This window comes from Arabidopsis lyrata (genome assembly GCF_000004255.2).
Source record: "Arabidopsis lyrata subsp. lyrata unplaced genomic scaffold ARALYscaffold_7, whole genome shotgun sequence".
Classification (NCBI taxonomy): Eukaryota; Viridiplantae; Streptophyta; class Magnoliopsida; order Brassicales; family Brassicaceae; genus Arabidopsis; species Arabidopsis lyrata.
The window spans coordinates 22,620,715-22,644,137 of record NW_003302549.1 but is presented as its reverse complement, the minus strand read 5'-3'; the positions used below and the strand labels follow the sequence as shown (position 1 = coordinate 22,644,137).

The 23,423-nt window shown below is 29.5% G+C and overlaps 2 protein-coding genes across 2 annotated transcripts; both read right to left on the bottom strand.

The window, feature by feature from the left end:
- Window positions 1–6,338: 6,338 nt before the first annotated feature.
- LOC110226269 (AAA-ATPase ASD, mitochondrial) lies at window positions 6,339–8,237 on the bottom strand. Its single transcript, XM_021017277.1, has one exon. It carries the CDS (start codon window positions 8,129–8,131, stop codon window positions 6,470–6,472), a length of 1,662 nt encoding a protein of 553 aa, XP_020872936.1. The 5' UTR covers window positions 8,132–8,237; the 3' UTR covers window positions 6,339–6,469.
- Window positions 8,238–10,175: 1,938 nt separating this feature from the next.
- Window positions 10,176–13,507, bottom strand: LOC9306799 (thaumatin-like protein). Its single transcript, XM_021017316.1, has 4 exons — window positions 13,391–13,507; window positions 13,083–13,310; window positions 11,067–11,293; window positions 10,176–10,675 (listed from the first exon to the last, which is right to left on the bottom strand). The coding sequence occupies exons 1-4, from the start codon at window positions 13,449–13,451 to the stop codon at window positions 10,421–10,423; spliced, it is 771 nt and encodes a 256-aa protein (XP_020872975.1). The 5' UTR covers window positions 13,452–13,507; the 3' UTR covers window positions 10,176–10,420.
- Between the last annotated feature and the right edge of the window lie 9,916 nt (window positions 13,508–23,423).

Genomic DNA, 23,423 nt, shown 5'->3' with positions numbered 1-23,423 from the left:
TATCTAAACCATAATTTTCTCCTTTGTAAACCAAAACCGTCATTTAAACCGTCGTTTAATTGTAAAATCTAAACTCGTTTATAAACCCAAACCGATAGTTATCCTCGTTTAATCATAAAATCTAAACCCTAACCTTTCTAATAAACATAAACCGATACATAATTTCGTTTTAGTGGCAAATTAAATTTTATAATTAAATAAATTTTTTATTATTATTAGGTGGCATATTTTAATTAGATGAAATAAAGGGGGTGAACCTCTTATGTTCACCCATAGGGGTGAACCCAAGTATTTTTCGTAAAATGAAACCATAAATGCAAACGCCAAAAGTACGTAAATGTTAGGAAATAAATTCCAATAAATTCTAACCTTAGTTTAGAATTCTATACGTTAATCGTCTATTTATAAAAATGAATTTTTTGAGGGGTTTAGATGCGGTATGATAAAAATGGCTTTGATAAACAAACCCAACCGCCTTTGCTTCAATGATTTATTATGCATTAATTCTTTTACTACTTTTGTAGGTCATAATTTCTAAGTTTATGATATCTTCTATTTATGAAGATATTCTAACTAAAACAAAAAAAATAGCCACGGTTAAACACATAATCTAGTTTCGGCAAAAAAAACATAACTGAAAATCCAAACCGAATAACTCAAAAAAATATTCAAACTAAACCCGAACTTATTTTTAAAAGTATCTGATTAAAAGTATTTCTAAACCAACAAGTTGAAAAAGATTAACAATTTTAGAAAATAGAAAGTGCAATAAAGTTGAAAGTGAATTTTTTTTTGTCAACTGGCGTATCATTATTATCCTCAAAAAGTCATTACAAGGGAAAGCACATAACATCCAAAAGGAGGCTACAAAAGTTAAGCCAAACTTGTAGAACAATCGTAAACTAAAGAACAATCAACTATGAGAGTGACTTATTTTCCTTAATAAACCGTCGAATCAAAATCGTATTAGAATTTTCTTTATTTTATAATTTTAATTGAGTAAAAAATATAGTCAAAGTTGAAAGTGACTATTATATAGTCCCCTGTTATATAACAGATAATGAACAAATAATTAATTTATCAACAAATCGTTTTTTTTATGGAAGAAACGTGGGGGCCCTTGCTGGCGTGGAAGTAACAATGAGGGGATAGTCATAGTTTTAACTTATTAATCATGCATCATTCTTCTTTCTTTCATTACGGTTCTCTCTATTGGGCTTCATAGTTGGGCTTTTCGTTTGAAAAATCCTTGGTTTTATGGACTTCTTTTGTTAGTCTATTTTGTAGCACACTAACACGTATGTCTGATTTGTTGTCGTGGTTTATTATTAGTCACAAATGTTATCGTGATTGTATTTTGATTCATTTCTTTTTGAACATACTACGTTATTGGGTTAGTATTCTGCCGTAGCAATTTCACAACAGCTCTTATATATTTAAACAATTAAACCTTAAAACATAGATTTCAATTCTTGGGTCATATTCCTTTGTTCTACTTCATTCTTGCAATTCCTCCGCTTTCTTTAAACACATGTAGTTTCTCCTACCCTACACACAGTAAATTTTCACAATGACATCATCTTTACATCATAACACATGCAAATTTCTGAGAATAGGACAACTTGATAGAAGCCTAACAATAGAAATGAAACGCCATCCAACAAAGGAAAGCTTTGTAACGGATAGGATCGGGAGGAAAACTGGATCTTAGAGAGTTACAAACTTCCAATTCAATGAGTGTTTCACGAGTGTAAAGGCTCTATTTTATAAATTACACATCTACATGAAAAATACTCATTATGTATCACTATAACTGATGTTTTAAGAGAATTTTTGTGTTTCAATTTTCTATGCAAATATTAGTGTTTTTAATTTTTTTCTAACCAATTATATTTTAGAGTAAATTTTCTTATTAGTTGAATTTATTTTAGGTAATGTTTTTTTTTATGTCAAAGAGATAAAATTAAATAAACATTGGTGTTTTCTTAATTTGTGTGTAAAAACCTTAAACATCAGTTAATGAACAATTCTTGGGTTCACCTCTAGGGGTGAAGTTCTTTCATTCACCCCTCTTATTTAACCAATTAGAATTTGTCATGTCATCTAATTAAATAAATTAAAACAATTAACATTATCTAAATAAATAAACAAATAAATTCTTTATAGAAATTTTTTTGGGTTCACCCAAAATTATATATCGGTTTGGATTTATAAATTTGAATTAGGATTTATATTTTTACAATTAAACGAAATTATATGTCGGTTTGGGTATATAGATGATGTTTAGGGTTTAGATTTTACAATTAAACAAAAATATATGTCGGTTTAGGTTTATAAAAGAGTGGTTAGGGTTTAGATTTTATAATTAAATAAGATTATATGGCGGTTTGAGTTTATAAAATAGTGGTTAGAGTTTAGATTTTTACAATTACATAAAATTATATGTCGGTTTGGGTTAAAGAATGGTTAGGGTTTAGATTTTATAATTAATTCAATTGAAAGGGTTTTAATAAATTGTTTTTTATAGATAATATTAATTATTTTTATTTATTTAATTAGATTATATGGTAAATTTTGATTGGTTAATTAAGAAGGGATAAATAAGAGAGCTTCAGCCTTAGAGGTGAACCTAAGAATTGTTCACAGAACATCAGTATGAATCCATCCATAGTTATAAAAGCATCTCTATCAGTGGGATGAGCAATATCTAGACAATATCTATTAATAAAAAAGAAAAAAATTAGAAGTCCCAAGAGAATGAAATACAGTTTCTCATTTGAGAACTTTTAGAAACCCATTAGATACCTTCTTTCCTTATGTGCCATTTTTTAGTGGTTTAACTTTTTTAAATAAAACAAAATTTAAATATATAATAATATTGTATTAATAATTTAATATCAAATGCTTGAGAAATCCATTAGAAGTTCTTGACAAATGGAGGTGTTCTAAAGATACTAAATTAAATGTCCGGCCTTATTTTATATGTAATAATTAATAGGTTTTTTTTTTTAAACCCATTAACGTTGTACGTAGTCGTAGTCGAGTTACTGCTTCGGTGGTGGTGGGCCGTGCTTGGTCTTAAATTCGGTAATAACATGATCGTAGTTAGCAAGAGTGGTCTGAACAATGAGCTTGTCTTCGAGAGAAGTTTCGGGTTCCGCTATCATCGAAACCGTCTAGACAAAAGAACAAAGAACATTGAGCTTGTCTTTTAAGTGAATTAGCGCAGAAGCAAAATGGGGAGGAAAATTAGGAATTAGACATTAGGAATGTTTGTCTCTAACAACGTCTAAAGATGGGTTGAAAAAGAGTTTGGATTTGCCAGTTATTACAGAAAAACCAATGTTTTGTCTCTGCGCGTGGAGGAGGGAGAGAAAAATCTGACATTTAATAAATGTTCAACAGTTGAATTGACCTTTACGCGGCAACAGACAGAACGAAGTGACGATTATTAAATGCGACCAACTTTAGTTTGAATCTATAACAAAAATGTATGGGCATAAATTAAAAATTTAAACTACTAAGGTGGTGTTATTCAATGATGGATTTTAATAGAATTGAAATCCAACACTAATCCAGTGTTATTCAACTAATGATTCTAAATCTAACTTTAAAATCTGGTGTTATTGGATCTTATATTTCATTAGATTTTCAAAGCTTGGTGTTATTCAACTAAGATTTAAAATACTTCATTAAAATCCAGTGTTATTCAAAACTAAAAGACTTGTAAAATCTTTGTATATTAAAACATTTGAAATGAAACCTCTTTAGAGTTTCATGAGTAAATTATTAGAATCATAATCAAAGCTATACTGCAGAGATTTTGAAATCCACACAAACAGATTCTTAAAAACAATATCATAAAGCAAATCTAAACCTTAAAGAATTGACTTTAACTTCATGATTGAATAACACCCCCTAACCATAATTGCGTAGATATCTATTAATAAAAAGAATAATCAATCAAAATGAACATATAAGATTTGATACCTTATAAATTTTCAAAATAAAAAGAATAACCAATCAAAATGAACATATAAGATTTGATATCTAACTTACCATATTAATTTGTTATTAATCATTATATTTCACTTCTCATCTTTATATGATTCTATTTTTATAAATAAATAAATCATAATATCATTCATATAATTAAAAAAGTAGATTTTTTCCGCATATGCCATGATTTGAATTTTTAAAACAAATATATATTGTTCAATCTATGAAAAAAATTTATAACGGATTAAAAATTTAGACTTGAGTAATATATCTCTTTTAAACAAAAATTTCGACTGAATAACGGATCTGAATTTGAATATTTATATTCAATTCTATATATTTTTTTTGAAATGTATAATTTTGTATACTAAAATAACATACTTCTTGCATGTACTGGTGGCGGCTTCATCAAATATGAGTTGTTCTGTACAGCCGCGAGTTTAAGTTCAAAGATATTGTCGTTCAAAAGATTAGCCATGGCTGCAATCATGGTGGACTTACCGGTCCCATGTGGTCCATAAAGAAAGTAACCTCTCTTCCAAGTTTTTCCAATCTTCTTGTAATACTCTTTGGCATTACTAAAGGCAACAAGATCATCAATGAATTAATATTGTTTCCTCTCTGGATCCATAGCTAATGCCTGGAAACTTGCTGGGTGCCCAAACTCATTAAATCTTATCCACAACTTTACTATCCCTCATTTGGCTTGCTCTCAGGTTCTTGGCCTTGTCGGTGGCTTTTGACCCAAGGTACGTGTTTATGGCTGTATAAGCGTGATTCAAAATGGATTCTTGGTATTGTGGGAAGTGTATTTCCAGATAGGGGGAGAATGAGTAGAAGAAATGGTTTGAAATTTTTTGGATTGCACACAAAAAGAACTCCTTTAATTTATTGCGATCTTGATGTAATCTGGGACGATCTGTTGATATGTTGCCCAAATGAAGAACATTAATCCGGCTATGCATGAACCTAACTTTCCAAACATATCTCCCTTTATCATCATCATGAACTAAAAAAATATGAACCTTTGATAGATGAACTACGAGTCCATAGAGTTAATTAAAGCAATCTTTTTCTTAGGTGTTTGTGGGAGTTGACTGTTTAAGTCTTTGTGATGTTGAGAGTTGCTTATTTGATAGTAGTATTCAATAGAATGAGCGAGTTAAAAGAGGTGAGATTTGGAGAGATTTTCATCAAATTGTTAAATATTTTATTCAGTAATCAATTAAAATAATAAAGGAGACAAATCGTAGGTTATACAAGCTAAGGCAACTATAGCTAGACAATACTATAATTGGTTTAGTTATCAATTGATTTAACTTCAACGTACAAAGTAAAAATATTAGTTGAAGATAAAATATAGTTGAAGATGCTAGAAAATGATACACATGCTTTTCGACATTCACCGGCTTAATTAAGCTTGTTGGAGCGATCTACGTATAAGGTTGAGTTTGCATCACTCTAAATATTGCAACTATATGTGAAGCCTTCAAGATTCTTGCCAAGAATTATACTTAGATCTTGATCCTCATCATTTATTTAGAAAAATCAAGTTTTTGATATACTGTCGGAGTTAAGTTGCATAGATATGACTAAGAAAGAAATGCCTTACGTAGCTTTGAATTTTCTACGTAATGTGGACGTTGTAATTTGTTAAATCTCCAGTCTCTAAATTTATATGAGGAATTTGGATTCTCGTTCATATCACTTTAAGATTCAGATTTTCATAGTTTCTAGACATATATAGCCTACCTTGAGCCCATGCAAAACAAGCTCAAATTTGCGGAAATAACTACGATAATACACTAAACTAGATAACAACTCGCACTATGTGTGGGACAAAACGATTATTAACCAATTTTAATGTATTGATGATATTGAAAGTGTTCGATTTTTATATTATTAGATAAACGGTGGTGTATTAATGATTATCAAGATAAGTGAAATTTTCATTTATGTATTAATGTTTATGTTTATCATAATTTATGATATATATCTTTGTATATTAATCAATATATAAAATATTAGGTACTCCATTTTTTATAGATTTGTAAATCTTAATTACATATTTTAATTGTGTTTTCGTTTGAATGAATTGTATTTTCGTTTTAATTAATTGAGTAAAATAAAAACATAAATTAAGTATAAAAAATAAATATAAGTAAGACTAATGTGAGAACGACACGTCAGCCTGGTATTTTTGTTAATCACACATAAAGATAAGGTTTTTGTTTTTAAAATGCTTTTCAATTAATATATAAAGGATGATTTTCTTTTTTTTTTGAATAAAATTAAAAAAAACAAATATATAATTCATTTTCGAAGAACAATAAACGATGGGAGTTCTTAATGTTATTTTTTGATTAAAGAATCAAATACGTACCAAAAATATACTAATACTATTTTTCTAACTTTGAATGATATAGTCGTTTATTCATTATACATATCATAAATATCACAAATATTCAAATCATATTTCTTTCATTGCTATTCCATTTTCTTCTTTCTTTATCTTCTTCTCCTCTCTCTTCTTCCTCTTAGTTTCTTCCTCTTCTTTTTTCTTTTTCTCCTCATCCTCAATCCTCCTCTTTGCTTCCTCTTTCTCCTCCTTCAACGCTTCGATCAATCGCTTCAGACAAAACTCCTTAGTCTCAACTTCTGATTTCTTCAACAGATTCTCTCCCACATCAGCTGGAGTCATCTTGATTTCTTCTACCTCAAGTAACCTCTTGATCTCATCAAACAACTCATTATCATCTTCTTCCTTAGCATCCAAGTAATTCTTTGCCAACACTTTAAACGCTTCAAAACCGCAATAGGACATCTCTATATGCTTATCCATTCTTCCTTTTCGAATCAAAGCCGGATCTAATTTATCTATGAAATTAGTAGTGAACACAATGATCCTCTCACCACCACAAGCTGACCATAACCCATCAATGAAATTCAATAACCCTGATAATGTCACTTTACTTCCTTTATTCTCCCCTTGATCTTTCTTCATCTGCTTCTCAATCGGGCTAGTCTCATCTTCGTCTTCCTCCTCCTCCTTCTCCTTCCTCTGACCAGTTAGGTCAAGTGAACAATCAATATCTTCAATAACAATTATCGATTTCCCTGAAGTCTCGATCAACAACCTTCTCAGCTCTGTGTTATCCTTAACTGTTGTCAATTCAAGATCATAAACATCATACTCCAAGAAATTCGCCATCGCAGCGATCATTGTTGATTTTCCGGTTCCTGGTGGACCATACAAGAGATACCCTCGTTTCCACGCTTTCCCGATCTTCTTGTAGTAATCTTTGCTATTACTAAACTTGATCAGATCGTTCTTGATCTCTTCTTTCTTCTTATATTCCATAGCAAGAGTATCGAATGTAGCAGGATGCTCGAAAGTGACATGGCTCCACTTCGTTTGCTTATAGCCAGACCAATTCTGGCTAGGATTGTTCGAATAAAGCTTCCTTTCTCTGTTCTTAACCTCAATTGTCTTGCCTTCACTCATAACATGATCAAGATACCTCTCTGTGATTACTTTCCTGTCACGTCTATGAAACTTAAGCATGTAGAATCTTGAATCATCGGCTTTAGGGTAAAAGGAGAAAGTCCGGCTTTCGCTTTGATGCTTCTTCGATTGCCACCAAACTTTAACCCCTTCAAACTCATCAGTGATCTCTTCATGGTCGTCCATGCTAAGGACAATAGATTTATTTCCTTTGATTGTGTTGGCCGTTAGTTTCTTGGCTCGAGAAGAAGAGTCTTTGCTAAGATAGCTCTGGATCGCGTCATAGGCATCGCTTCGCTTGAATCGCTCGCCGCTATATTCATGGAACGTTATCTGAATATAAGGGTAGATAAAACCGATGAGCCTTTGAGCTAATGGTTCGAAGTGCTCTCTAAGACGGTAAGGGAAGAATCTTTCGAAGATTGTGTATATAAACACTAAACTTGCGAGAGCAGAGCCCGTGTTAGTCCATACTTCACCCATTCTCACCATTTTTTGGATGCTCTGTTCCGTGGTTTTAAAAAGGGTTTTTGTTTTAGATTTCTTAGGAAGCAAGAATGAAGGTAGTGTGTGTACACCACAACTTTTGATATATAGAATGTGTATAATAATAGTATATGCCGACATACTAATAAGAAATCACCAAGAAATTGTCCAATACATAGACTAACGTGTGATAATCAACTGGATGCTAAAAAATAATAAACAAAATACAAATAAACCTTTGTGGTAAACAACGAAGAACTTGTCAAATTTTCCACATAGATTACATGTATAATGACCAATTTGGAACTGATAATACTCATAAACAAAACGAAAGGTACTTTTTGATGATAAAAAAAAATAAGTAATGTTAAAAGAAAACCTTATCAACTAAGAGAAAAAAACAACCATTATCTTAAGAACTAAGACTAACATGACATATATGTAGGTAGAGTAATAAGACAAATTTGCAGACATCCATCTTGTGGTTAGGACGTAAGTTTCAATGAAGATATCTTCTCTACAATATATCTTGATATTTTAGTTCTAATAATTTATTTATGAAACTCCAAAAAATTTCATTTTAAATAGCTTAATTAATATACAAAGATTTAAAATTGTTCTTATACATAACGCTTTTTAATCTTTTTTTTTATAATTGTGTTCTAACATTACTAATGGGAGCTAAAGATTGATTTACATCAACAATAACAATAAGAAAAATGGTCTAACGAGTAAGTTAAAGCTTAATAATGATCTGATGATTGTACTACTTTAATCAACTTTTTATGCTGAATATAATAGAATTTTAATTTAAAATCAATTAACAATTGATAATAATTTTATATTTATAAAGCTTTGAATCCCTTTTTCCTTATAAAGAACTCTAATCCTATTCTACTTTAAATATTTTAACATTCAGATTTTATAATTGTTTATAAATTCCGTTCGTAATCTTTTACTTCTAGTGACGAATTTAAAAGAATTATGGAAATTTGGACAACAAAATAGTTTGGTCCACTTGATCGTGAAAGATATTTATTTTGTACATCGAGTTCATGGACCACGCATCGTGTATCCAAAAAACTTTTAGATTTCTTTATTCATAAAAGGAGAAAATGGAATGATCACAATATAGAAAAGTTACTTGTTAAAATGACACATATGGCTTGTTCCATCAACATGAGTCTTAACCTAAGTATTAGGTATAAACTCCTATATATATCATCTAAACCTTCGTTTAAGAAATAAGTAAAGAAAGTGTTAAATTTCATGGACTTTCAATTCAAAATCAATTGGTAATGAGTGGATTGGCCCAAGTCCTTTATATACTACTCAAGTTCCTTTCCATTTTTCTAATGTGAGATTTTCTCCACCCCCCTCAAGATAATGGCTCTTCTAAACATTAATCTCGACAGAATCTATCACGCCCCATCGAGATAATGTTCTTCTAGCTATCTCGACAGAATTGAGCCTTCCTTTGGGCTATCAATTAGTGGGGGTGATCGGACCACTTTCCGGGCCGGATTAATGGGTCAGCGTATGGATCGAGCTCTGATACCATGTTAAGTTTCATGGACTTCCAACTCAGAACCAATTAGCAATGGGTGGATTGATCCAAGTCTTTTATTTACTACTCAAGTTCCTTCCCATTTTTTCAATGTAGCATCATTCTCCACAAAAAAAATACTTAATCTCGTACTAAAAACATAAATTATCGTAATTTTTTAAATAATATTACTTTAGTTTTACCTTTTTCTAAGCCATACATTTTAGTTCATAACGTTTATAAATTCAGAACCAATTCCTTTCTAATATTTGCGGTGGATCAAAAGTCGTGTTCATTTTGCCTAACCTTGGATACTATTTTTTATATTATGTTCTAGTCTTGCTTGTGTAGTACATTTGGCTTCTTTTTACTTTTACTTTCAATCTTTACATCACACTCACACTGCATGTAATTTTAATAGCTTTTTTTTTCCTTGTGTATACTCATTTTACGTCTGTTTCATATTCTTTTTATCTACTCATAATTTTTGATAACTATTTTTTTGAACAATCTTTTTGTTTCTTTTAACCTTTTTTTTTGTTGATAAAAGTTAAGGATCTAGCTTCTTTCTCTTTGCCTCTCTACCTTTCTATTTCTTCTTCTGTCGAATTATTCTTTTTACTCGTTTAACGATTATCCTTTCTACTTAACCAAAGCCCCCAATAATTGCCGGTCCATATCACATCTCACATTCTATTGACACATACTCTGGGCTACAAGGCCCAATAAAAGGAAAAATTGGAGAATCTAAGCGAATTATACAAATCATACGTTCATGAGTAATTAAAGTAATAAACTCAAGACTTTACAATAGATTCTTTTTTTTTTTTCACTCTACTTTACAATAGATTCAATACATGTAATATCGTATTTTTGAAAGTTTTTTACGTGGAACTATGACCCCAATTTGATGGACAAAATGTGATAAGATATTCCTTGGCGGAGCAAGTGACCAAAGGAGGAGGTGTGTCGTACGCATAACTGTAATAATTGGGACAAGCTTCTTTAAACAACATAGAGTACGTGTTTCTTTTGCACTTCTCCGGCGTTCCATACGCATTCCGGCAACAAAACCTGTCGTTATCAAATGCTAAGCATGCACTCTTGCAAGCCACGATTTGTCCCTCTTCGTTCAAGACCTATTAAAGAGAAAACAAAAACGAAACAGAATTTCAAAGACTAGATTATATTCAAATGAGTATAAGTATTAAGATAAATACAAGTAACCAAGGATTTATAATATTCACTTTTAATGGGTTACCGTTTATCCCAACTCTAAATATGAAGATCTATATGTTTCATTGTTTGTGTCTAATAAAGCAAGTCGTTTTCCCAATATTTGATTAAAAGGAAAAAAGAAGAACCAAATGTCTCTTTACGTCATATGGTTTTGAGATATATTCATCATTTTGGTGTAGTACGAGTCGAACTACCTATATATCTAATTTCAGAATGTTATATTATTTTTGAAATTTGAGCATTTAATTTTGATCGGATTTTGAAACTAATGGTTGGAAAAAAAAATGTCACCTGTAGTTCTTCAGGACATGTGGTTTTGAGATCTTTATGGCATCCTAAGATGTTGCATTTGGATGATACGGGTTTCGAGTTCACTGCGACGGGGAGATTATAACCGTCCACGAGGCTTACATCGTAGAAATTAGGTTTGGATTTGTCGGCTTCTACAGCAATTTGAATAAGGGTTGCTGGAGGTTTTCCGATCAATCCATTACACTCCAAATGTCCATCACAATCACCTAAAATTCGTTGTAACCTTAAAATTTCTCTATGAAACTCTCATATATTAATTGTATAAAAAAGTTTTTCTAATCTATATATATAATGGGAGAGTTTCTCTCCTCTTAAGGTGTCCACATCATCACCAAATTAATATTATGGATCCTACTAATTAATAATTATTTCAAATATTTAATTTCATGTTTAATTACATCTCATTATCAAAGAAGTAATCATCAATTAATGCATAGTTTTAAATAAAGGTTACTTGAATAATAATAACACAAGTGTAACATATTTACATATAAAACACTTACATTAATTTTTTGTTAATATATAACTTAAAATGAACATAATCCCTAAATATTTAATTAAGAAATAAAAAATAATTATGAAAATTTCATAGAAATACCAATGTTATTGAAGATGAAAGGCTATAACAGTTTTTTTTTTTTAATAATAAGAAGATATTCATATTTCATGGAAACATTAAATTAAAGAGATAATAATGAAGTGGAAGAAATTTATTTAAAATAAATATTATTCTTAGATTAAAAATAAATGTAAAATAATATTATTCTCGGTTGACAAAAAAAAAAGAAGTGGAAGAAATTTATTTAAAATAATATTATTCTTAGATTAAAAATAAATGGTTAAATGTTATAATAAATGTATGATTATAAAAGTTTAAGATATAAGAAATAATTCATATTTAAAATTGAAAATTATATTTCAAGAGAGTAATAGTATAAATTCACATTGACGAAAAAATATAAAGATTAATTGTATCTTAATATTAAATTATAGTAAAATATAACAATAAAAATAATACAATTATATCTATATTATTGTTTGTTTTCTAAATAAAAAAAATGAATATGTTTAAATATAGGTAAAAATCTAAATAAGTACTGTTGAGAAAATTTTAACAAATATATATCTTTCGTAAAATTATATTACGTTGAAGCATGAAAACCATATAATTAATAAAAGAAAATAAACGCTTACCAAAAAAAAAATAAAAAAAAAATAAACTAAAAAGATGAAAATGAGGAAATAGTTTTCAGTTAAGAATCAATTTAAAATTTTATTAAAGTGAGCATAGAAGATAAAAAAGAGTAGATGTTGGGAAGCGAACAAGTGCATCATAGAAGATGACGAAAAATATTTGAAGAGAAATTGAGTAATGCTTGAAGCATTGGATATATAAACGATATTCATCCGATCTATGTATGCATTAGCGGATAGTTTGATTTAGTAAACCAGACTATCATATTCAACATCAGGTTAAATCGTCGAGCCATGTAAGCGTAGTAGGATAGATAAAATTAAGACATTCATGATTTTGTCAAAACTTTCCTTAAGGTATGATGGTCTTGCTTCAATAGGTAAATAATGCTCTCCAAACCTATTGAAGCAGCATGAATATTACGTTTAAATATTTTCATAAATTGATGTTCAAACTCAGCAAATTTACTTTTAGTATGAGGTACGAATAGGTCAAAACATCAAGACAGTTATACTTACAAGATTTGTTTATGGAAATAACTCTCTTTTTGAAAAAAAAAAAAAAATTCATTGATGACTACCAAGACCGATTCATCTTATATAACTTTTGTTATTACGCGGTACTTACTAAATATATTTTATAATATCTATGTTGTATATTGTTTTGTAAAATAAGTATGAATGTATATAGTTTTTAAAATTCAAATGATTATGATTATTCTTAACATTTTGTATTATACCCAACTGAAATTTGATATCCCGCGCAACGCGCGGGCGAGTAAATCTAGTAATTACAATTACCTGTTTCACAAGCTTGTTTCCAGTTTGAAGTGAAGTCACAGCCTGTTCTAGCCCAAATGCGACCACTCCAACCCCAAGGAGCATCAATGCGTTTAATACCTCCACATGGCAGGTAAAATCCACCAGAGGCTAGCACCGGATGGCCGGAGTTGGGGGCAACGGCCGGCCAAATCGGAAATGAACATTTATTTTGCACATAAAATGTTACCTCATGACTTGTAACTTTGCCTATTTATAGCAGCGATCATATAGTTATGACAAGATCAAATATACCAACGATATGATTTAAAACAAAGGAAGAAAATTACCATATACTATACAACTCGATATTATGAAAAGTTGTAACAGGGAGGTAGAGTGGAATTTCATTGGAATTTGGTTGTAACTTGACGTTTCAAAAATGAATGTTATAAGTTAGAGTATTTATAAGTGGCCAGAGACGTGATTTATATAAAGAATCATGTCGTTTTCGATCTTAAATTAAGCTTAAAGATTGGGTTATGGGTAAGTTAAAATTTGATCCTTTAAGACAAGGGAGTTGATGTCGCTTCCGATGGTATTAAACAACTTTTGACTAGTAAATGTACCTTTTACGAAAATCAATGGAACGATGAAAAAGAATGCAAGAATATTTTTGTGGGTAATTGGATTCTTATTGTTGGGGCATACCAACCCAGTCATATACTAGAATATGAAATTTTAATATATAATAGACCAGTCCGATGTAACTTATAATATGAGATTTTTCAAAAAGGAATTCAAAAATCTATCAATCTATATATACATTTTTGGAACACTTTTAGCAAATAAATCATAGGGTAGGGCAGTATTTACAAGAATGCCATTGGCATTTATTATTAATTTTACAAAATTTAAATAAAAGATATTAACCAAACAATATCATGCCTAATTTGTTTCTAAAAATATTTACACAATCTTTCCATATATCTTCAAAAAAATTTATAGCAAATATTTATATTAACATTTTGCATAGCAATAAAAATACTAATTTATAATAATCAAAATATTCACATAGAAAAATCAAATACACATACACGAAAAGAACTATATCTATCATCATTTAAGCCGTTGTTTTATTTAAATAAAAGAAACACAAAAAACTTGAAATCATATACTTTATATGATAAATTTAAAATATATATTAGTAGTATAAATTTAAAATCGTTCAAAAACGATATACTACGGATGAGATCCTAAAATTATTAGATTTTATAACAATAATAATTTATTTTCTTGGATTTTATAATACTAATAATTTATTTTTGGAACACTTTTAGCAAATAAATCCTAGGGTTGGGCAGTATTTACAAAGAATGTCATTGGCATTTATTATTAATTTTACAAAATTTAAATAAAAGATATTAACCAAACAATATCTTGCCTAATTTGTTTCTAAAAATATTTACACAATCTTTCCATATATCTTCAAAAAAATTTATAGCAAATATTTATATTAACATTTTGCATAGCAATAAAAATACTAATTTATAATAATCAAAATATTCACATAGAAAAATCAAATACACATACAGGAAAAGAACTATATCTATCATCATTTAAGCCGTTGTTTTATTTAAAAAAAAAAAAAACACAAAAAACTTGAAATCATATACTTTATATGATAAATTTAAAATATATATTAGTAGTATAAATTTAAAATCGTTCAAAAACGGTATACTACGGGTGAGATCCTAAAACTATTAGATTTTATAACAATAATAATTTATTTTCTTGGATTTTATAATACTAATAATTTAGCTAACGAGATAATATAGACGGGTTTGGGTCGATATTAATAAATAACGGTATATCACGGATGAAATCCTAAAATTAACAATCAAAATACAATTATACAATCTTAAACACAAAACAAAAGAAACAATATTAACAAAACAAATCCAACTTAAATTGATGACAAAAAAAAAATCCAATTTAAATTTAAAATTTTTAGTTATAAAAAAACCGACCCACGGTATACTGCAGAGTAAAATATTCAAAATTTTAAAATCCACCATACATCGTTACTTAAAAAAAATGTATGTTTTCGTATCTATACTTCAAAAATTGATAGATAGATATCTACATTTAAAAATACAAATTAATATGATATATCTTCAGTTAGTCTTTTAAAAAATAACATTACATTTTTTAAAAAAATATAGCCGCGCGGTATACCGCGGGTTAAATTCTAGTATGGATACAAATATGGATACAAATTTGAATCAAAACGGAAAATATCATATAATCACATCAATTAAAAATATATAGTGATATGGTAGAAATTTTTATCGGTGATAAACTATCACACTCTAATCCCCTATATATTACTTGAGAAGGATTTTAAATAAAAAACCTTACCTTCACGTGTGATTTACAAGACTGTCATGCTGACATGTCGCAACCAGAGAAACTCTGAGCAAACTTAATAATTGTCCAATATTTACTAGACTAATTACATATAATGCCATTAGTGGTACTTATGCATATTTTTCCTCTATATTTAAGAGATTAGGAATTAATAAAGGAAATTAATTAATAAAAACTATATATATTGACGAAACAAGTAAAAAATATATAGCATAAATCATGATGAACAATATATAATATAAATGTTTACTAGGGGAGGTCCCCGCGCCCAGCGCGGGGTTGTATGTTGATTAAGACCAGAATTAATAATTAATATTTAGGGTTATCAAGTTAGGGATATTTATTGAATTAATTTTGTCAAGAGTCTAATTTTTATAACGACATTAATATAGAATTATGGTAAAACGCTATAACTTTTGATATATATTATTAGTAATCAACAATTAATAGTGTTTTTGAATCACAAACAATTATTAGTGTTTATATCTTGATATATATAATAGAATTAAATATAAAAAATCTATATATTTAAACCAACAATATATTAGCAACGCCCCGACCGCCACTGTCCATGGGTTCCCACGTCCAGTCTCGGTCACGTCCAGTCTCGGTCTTTAGGCCCATCTTCTTTGTTTTGTCGTACTCTTGATTTTATGACATATTCATGCTTACTCGTTTCTTTCATATTAGCAACGCCCCGACCGCCATTGTCCGTGGGCTCCCCACGTCCAGTTTCGGTCTTTAGGCCCATCTTCTTTGTTTTGTCGTACTCTTGATTTTATGACATATTCATGCTTACTCGTTTCTTTCATATGTGTAATGTCACGACCGCCACTGTCTGTGGGTTCCCACGTCCAGTTTCGTTCTTTGAGCACATCTTCTTGGTTTTGTAGTACTCTTGGTTTTATGACATATTCACGCTTCCTCGTTTCTTTCATATTTGTAACGCTCCGACCGCCACTGTCTGTGGGTTCCCCACGTCCAGTTTCGGACTTTAATTTGGGCCCATCTTCCTGGTTTTTGTTGTATTCTTGATTTTATGACATATTCATGCTTTTAGATTGTATGTCACTGGAGTTTTTCGTAGTTGGAAACAAATAATTGAAAAATATAATCTCTTACCATATCTCTTACCTATCAAGTAAGTCATCTTGCTCTTTGAAGTAGTTATGTACGTAAAATTTCAATGGTATAGAAACAGGCATCTCCTTTGTATATATCGTGTCATATTTATCGTCCCTATTGTAGTATCTTTGTCTCTACCTTCGCCATTGGTCGCTGCGTAACCCTTCAGTTGATCTCTTGTTTATAAAACCCATATAAAAAGTTGTAAGAGAAATATCATTTTCTTAACTGTATCGTATATGTATTTGTAGTATATTGATCTGAGATTGCAAAGATGTATGCCTATCAAGAAGCTCTTAGCAAAGTAAACACTGAAGATAGGTACTAAAAATGAGAGGGTTACAGAGAGCAAGTATCTATCCATTAGAAACCACTATGTGCAACTGAGAATAATTCATATATGTACATACATACACATGTATACAACGTATTGAAGCTTTTAAATTTAAATATCGAATGCTACAAAACTGGAAAATTGCTTGTGGAGAAAGCAATATGAACATGGCCACATATATAACAAATAACCGATTATGCTTGTCGTAGATCATTCTCTTTCAAACCAAAAGTTTTACCTAAACAACATATCAAGTGACTCACAAGAGATACATAAGAGCCATATCCTAAAAATATCCGGCAAAGCAAAAACGCTCCAGGTTCGAGAAGGAAGTCATTGGAAAATTTGAGTATATACCAAACTGGAGAGTAATTCGGCTACAAAGAGAGATGTGTTGGCTTTGAAGAAAAAGCTATGTGATGCTCTACCTTTTATTTATAAATTTTATGCTATGAATATATGTTTTTGTTAGGGTTCAACTTCAGTCTCCGGATTAGAGACTTATATTCATCCGACAAACAATTCGATGTCACAATCAACGCTACAAAATTGGTGGGTTCTCTCTATTAACAAACAAAAAAAAATTCTGGGGTATATATTTTTTTTTTTTTTGTTAGATCCATACGACGAAGAACATGACGAAGAACACCAAAAATTCTCATCAATCCGGTACGTTTGATCTTATTTTTATTAGTTTAACAATTACGGTTATGTCCGAATCTGAAATAACCATGGCTCCAGACTCCTTCACACCATGGCCACATATCACCGGAGTGGAGACGATTTCAAATTCGGAGCTTCTCTTCGCATATAAAATCATACATATGGTCTCTTTGTTTCGGGTTTCCTCTACAATAATTAGTACATATTTCAAAACTGAGCTACAAAAGAGCACATTGGATTTTGGTAAACATCAAGATTGCTTCCTACCTTCCAAGAAACATGATAGACTAATTCACATCCAAGACCAAACATTAGCCACATAAAGCCTGAATCAAATTAAACGATCTTAGGATGCTCTTCATAATCCGTAAGTTAAAGAGACTTGCATTAATATTGCAAATTAGACTCTAGAGGTCCACAATGGTTAATCAGAGTGTATCAAAGACGACGAATAAAGCATGAATTAGAATATCAGCAGAGGAAGCACACAAATATTCAATAAACGTAATCAATCACTGAGAATAGCATGGACCCAACTTTTGAAAGATTCATAAAAAAGGAAGATTTTTCCTATGCAACAATATTCAAACAATGAGAAGATCAATGATTGATGACTAACCATACAAACGAAGCAAAGCCATAAACAGAAACGAAAGTACTAAAGAGCCACAACAGCAGTGATACGACATTTGTTTCCTCGCACTGGAAACAATGACGTGCTTCCATAAATCCAATCTAGTTTTTATGGAAAACAAACCTGCATTCATAATAAACACTACTATTAATTATTATTTTTTATGCAAGAATTAAATGGCAGTATAAAAAATTCAATGGTTAGTGTCGAAAAAAAAAGCAAGGATTAGTTATGATATCAAATCAAAATTAAATATCAAGCAAGGTATTTACATAAAATTAAGGCAGTGGAGGATCTAAGAATTTTTTATATGACAATATCTACAACTAAACAAAGAAAATTTATATATTTTTAAAACAGAATCATTATTTGTTTTTTGGTAAGATTAAAACCGAATCATTATCATATTATCATTTATTTATTATTATCCACGTTAATTTAAAAGTTTAAGAGAATATCTGCTTTTTTCTCATAAAAGGATGGAATAATAACATAACTCTTTTAGATTTATAACTATATTTGACATTATCATATTAAATCTATTAAGATAAATATATTTCTTTTTGAAAAATATAAATAAAATGATAATATAATTATTATAGATTTACAATTATATTATTATCCATGTCAAAATTTTAAAACATTTTACTTTTTTCTCACATAGGAAGATAGAACAATAACGTAACAGTTTAAGATTTACAACATAAAAATAATATCAGAATTGGAACGCCAAATCATAATCAACACAATTAACACAACTCTAATGGGAAATTAGAGTTAGCTTGTGATTAAAATACTAAACAAACAAAACTAACCGAAACAAAACAAAAGTCTTCCTTTCAAAATCATTAACGTGACGGATTGCTGACTGATTAAGTTGAAGTTTTAGGCATTTAAAGATCTAGAAAGATGATTAAGGTTAAACATTTTTATTTATTTTAAACAACGTTTGAATGTTGACAAAAAAAGAAGAAGAGAGTGTTGGGACCATCTGGAGAGACAACGTTGAGCAGCTGCGAAAGAAGCCAACGTTGTCTATTATATTCCTCACAGTGTTTGATTTGACTTTTGATGACATTATTTGATTTGACTTTTGATGACATTACACTCCTGTCCACTTGTTGTCTCGAAAGTTCATGCAATGGAAAATTATTAAACAAAACAATTTACTTTTATGTATAAATCCTAGGGAAGAACCGATCAAGCTAAGATCAATGGTTGTGGTTTTAGTACCGTATACTTCTCAAATATACCCGTTGAATAACGGAAATCCGCAAGACGGGGAGGAGACGAAGTCAACCTAGCTGGCAAAGGAGCTAACCCAGCTCATTTGGTCTTATTTATGGTCATATGTATTTAGCAAAATATGGTATACAAACCGAACCAATCAACAACAAAACCTGGTTTTAAATTGTTGTATATTTCTCAAAAGTCAAAACCCATAATAACCAATGGAACAGAAGAAGCTAATGCAGAGCATACTTACGCTTGGAGTAAAGAGTGATGCAAGCTTCCATTGGCACACCCGAAAACGCATCAGAGCATGGAAAGAAACCTAAAAACCAATAAATTAAACAATAATTAAATCTTAGTGCATGGAAAACGAATCCTATACATACCAAAGTCCGAATCTCAGTGCCTTAGAATGACCTCGATACCAAAAACTTTAAGTTACTACTTCCATATATGTAATATTTTAGTTTGGGGAGAGAGATTGGCAACGAAGAGTAATTCCTGAATTTAACAGCCAAGTTTGTTATCCCTAATCTAAAGAGAGGAATACTTAAATTGTATTAACGACAAAAATTAGCCTCCTCTGAAGATTCATCCCTGAAATAAGTCATCTTTCTGACTTTGTGGCAACTGTGTTATCAAAAGTTGAGTGTTTCTTCTGAAAAAAGACATATTTGAAAATAATAAGAACATGTACCTCAACAAAATCGGGAGGTACCTCATCTTTTTACAACAAAAAGAAACATACCAAACCATCGATGATTACCTTCTCAAAAGTTGAAACCAAACTTTTTGATTATAAAAATTGATTAGTGGTGAAAATAGTGAAACCATAAATACAAAAAAAAAAAATCAAATTTGTACATATAAACTATAAGATCACCTGTTTATTCATTGAATTAGGTCCAAATTTTCCATACACCAGTTCACATCGTCCCCTCCATACATCCACCCTACAATAAAAAGAAAAATTAAAATTAGGTAGAAGCAAAAAAAAGTTTGAAAAAAAAGAACAAAAAAAACAAGGGTTAGTTATGATCTGAAATTGAATACCATGAGCAAGGTATTTATATTGAATAGGAGGCGGTGCATGATTTAGGGTTTCTAAATTTTTCGACGATAAATACAAAAAAAGAAAAGAAAATTTACATATTTTAATAAGCAAATCACTATCATAATAATAAATATTTGTAAAACTGCCATTTATTCATTGTTATCCATGTTTATTTAAAATAATATTTACTTTTTTCCGTAAAAATATGGAATAATAACAACTATTTTAGATTTACTACTATATCTGATACTATCTTATAAAATATATTAAAATTTAAGGGAAAATTCCTTTCTGTTTCAAAAATAAGGTGGAACAATAATATAATTTTTGATTTACAATAGATAGACATGCATGGTATCCATATGCGTCATGTCACGCTGATCCATATTTTTTTCCAAAACTCGATCTAATTGCTATTATGTGCAAAAATCACCGCCGTTCACGTTCATGTTCACGTTAGCACTCCATACCTTAATTCACATGTGAACCTCTCTGCCTATCTCTGACTTCAGCTCTCTCATCTTCGAGTCTCCCCAAGAAAGTTTTGAAACCAACATTTCATTCGTCAAAATTAAATCGAGTTTGCACAAGGTTACAACCGATTAATAGGTGGTCTTCTACCTTCTATTTACGATTTTATGCTATGAATATATGTTTTTGTCAGGGTTCAAGTCAATCTCCGGATTAGAGACTTATAATCATCCGACGAACAATACGATGGCGTGATAACCGTTTCTAAATTGGTGGGTTCTCTTTCATTGATCTACATATTATTTTTTTTGTTCGTTTTTTTTTCCAAATATTTAGATTGAAACGACGACGAACATGACGATCATACCAAAAATTTCATCTATTCCGGTACGTTTGATCTTTATTTTAATTAGTTTAACAATTAATAGCCGTTTATGATTAATTTCGGATATCTAAATCTTATTAATTTGAGTAAGGTTAGAATAGTAATTTTTTATGTTTATATTAATGCTCCGATTAATAATTTTCGGATATTTGACATTATCATCTTAAATATATCAATATTATAATAAATATTTTCCTTTTCCGATTTTTTTTTTTGGTATAATTCCTTTTCCGATAAATTATGAAACGGATCTGTTTACACAAAAGAAAAAAAAAAAAAAAAAAAAAAAAAAAAAAAAAAACCCATCAACCGTCTCCATTCACACGTTTCTTCATTATGATCACGAATTCACGTTCATGGAAGCTTCATCATACATTAACACTTACAAGTTTCTTCGTCGAGTTTTTATCCAAGGTTTCTTCGTCAACTCTGTATCCAAGGTAATAAATATTTGTTCTTTTCATTGGTTAGAATTATAGGGTGCATGATAGTATTGACGTCTTAAAGACATAACATGGGCAAGATACTATGTGAAGCTTGACTATTCTGCTTCGACAGATCAACAGGTGAAATTCTATCACTAAATTATTAGATCTCTGTTATTGCTATGAATATATGATTTATGTTAGGATTTCAAGTTTTGCCTTCGTTTAGAAGAATTATATTCACACGACGAAGAACACGATGAATTCAATTAAAGCTTCCTAACTGGTACTTCGTTGTTCCTTTTTTTTTTTTGGTTAATTATCATGTTTATTGTTTCCAAAATTATTTTTTCCTGGTTAATTCCGAAATTCAATTTAATTTTTCCAAAATTAATTAGATTTCATTAAGGGTAATTAAGTAATTACGTAAAATCAAGGACTCAACAAAAGCCGAGAGTCCGACACGTCAGCAAAAACACTTCTCAAATATTGTTATATATAGATTATATGTTTTGTACTTATATTTTTTTATATGTTATATAAAAAACATTTAGAATTTTAACATATATGACATTCTATTTTTTGTTATAAATTACAAAACATCTAAATGTATATGTGAGCCCATATGTTTCTTAAATATATTTGGAACATAGTTTTACATAAATTAGTTAGTAACATTTCATTTATTACACATTCACTATGAACAATATTTAATATTAATCTATGTTAAAAATGTATCCGCTTACTCATTATTTTCAATATTATTTCTTTTCAAATTTTTACCTTATCAATTTATTAAAACTTTTACGCGGTTTATTCAATTTAATTAGTCATTTACTCATTTTAGTTACAATTTATTTACAACCCAATACCTTATCGTAACAATATAAATTGATTCATAAAATGAGGGATATGCAATAAATCAATCCTAACTACATAGAATTATCAAGAATAATAAAGGATAATAAAATTTTATTACGTTTAAAAAATAATTATTCATACTCTTTTCAGTTTTTATATTGAATTGTTTCCAAAATAAAATCTTAATTAAAATACAAAAAATATTCGAATATATTTCAGAATTATAGGAATGATATTTCAAAAAAAAACTTTGGTCAATATTTTAATTTAAAATCTTATTCCAAATATGGAATATCCTAATTCCTGACTAATAAAATCTCCAAAATATATGAGTTACTAAATCATATTCAAATATTCACACTTATATATCAAGTGATAATATATAATCGGTTTCCAAAAAATTGTTTATATATTTCATATAACTATTATCATCTAGTTTTTTCATTAACATTAATGATGTTTTCACCTCTTTTTCTTAATTATAATATTAGTGCATGGAACTACAAATTTTCTTTTATTTGCAAGTCACAAGCTCTTGATTCCTTTTGAATATTTTCTACATAATAAACAATATAAAATCAGTTTAACCAATGATAGTACTTTTTTTATATATGTGTATATGTAATAATACTTTATTATCATATACTCCTTTTGGATATCAAAAAGATGGAGATGCTCTTGTACATTTCCCACTTGCTACAAAATGTCATCCAAATATGTGGCCATAGAAAACAGAACTGCTGGTACTGAACTCATCATAATCGTTGG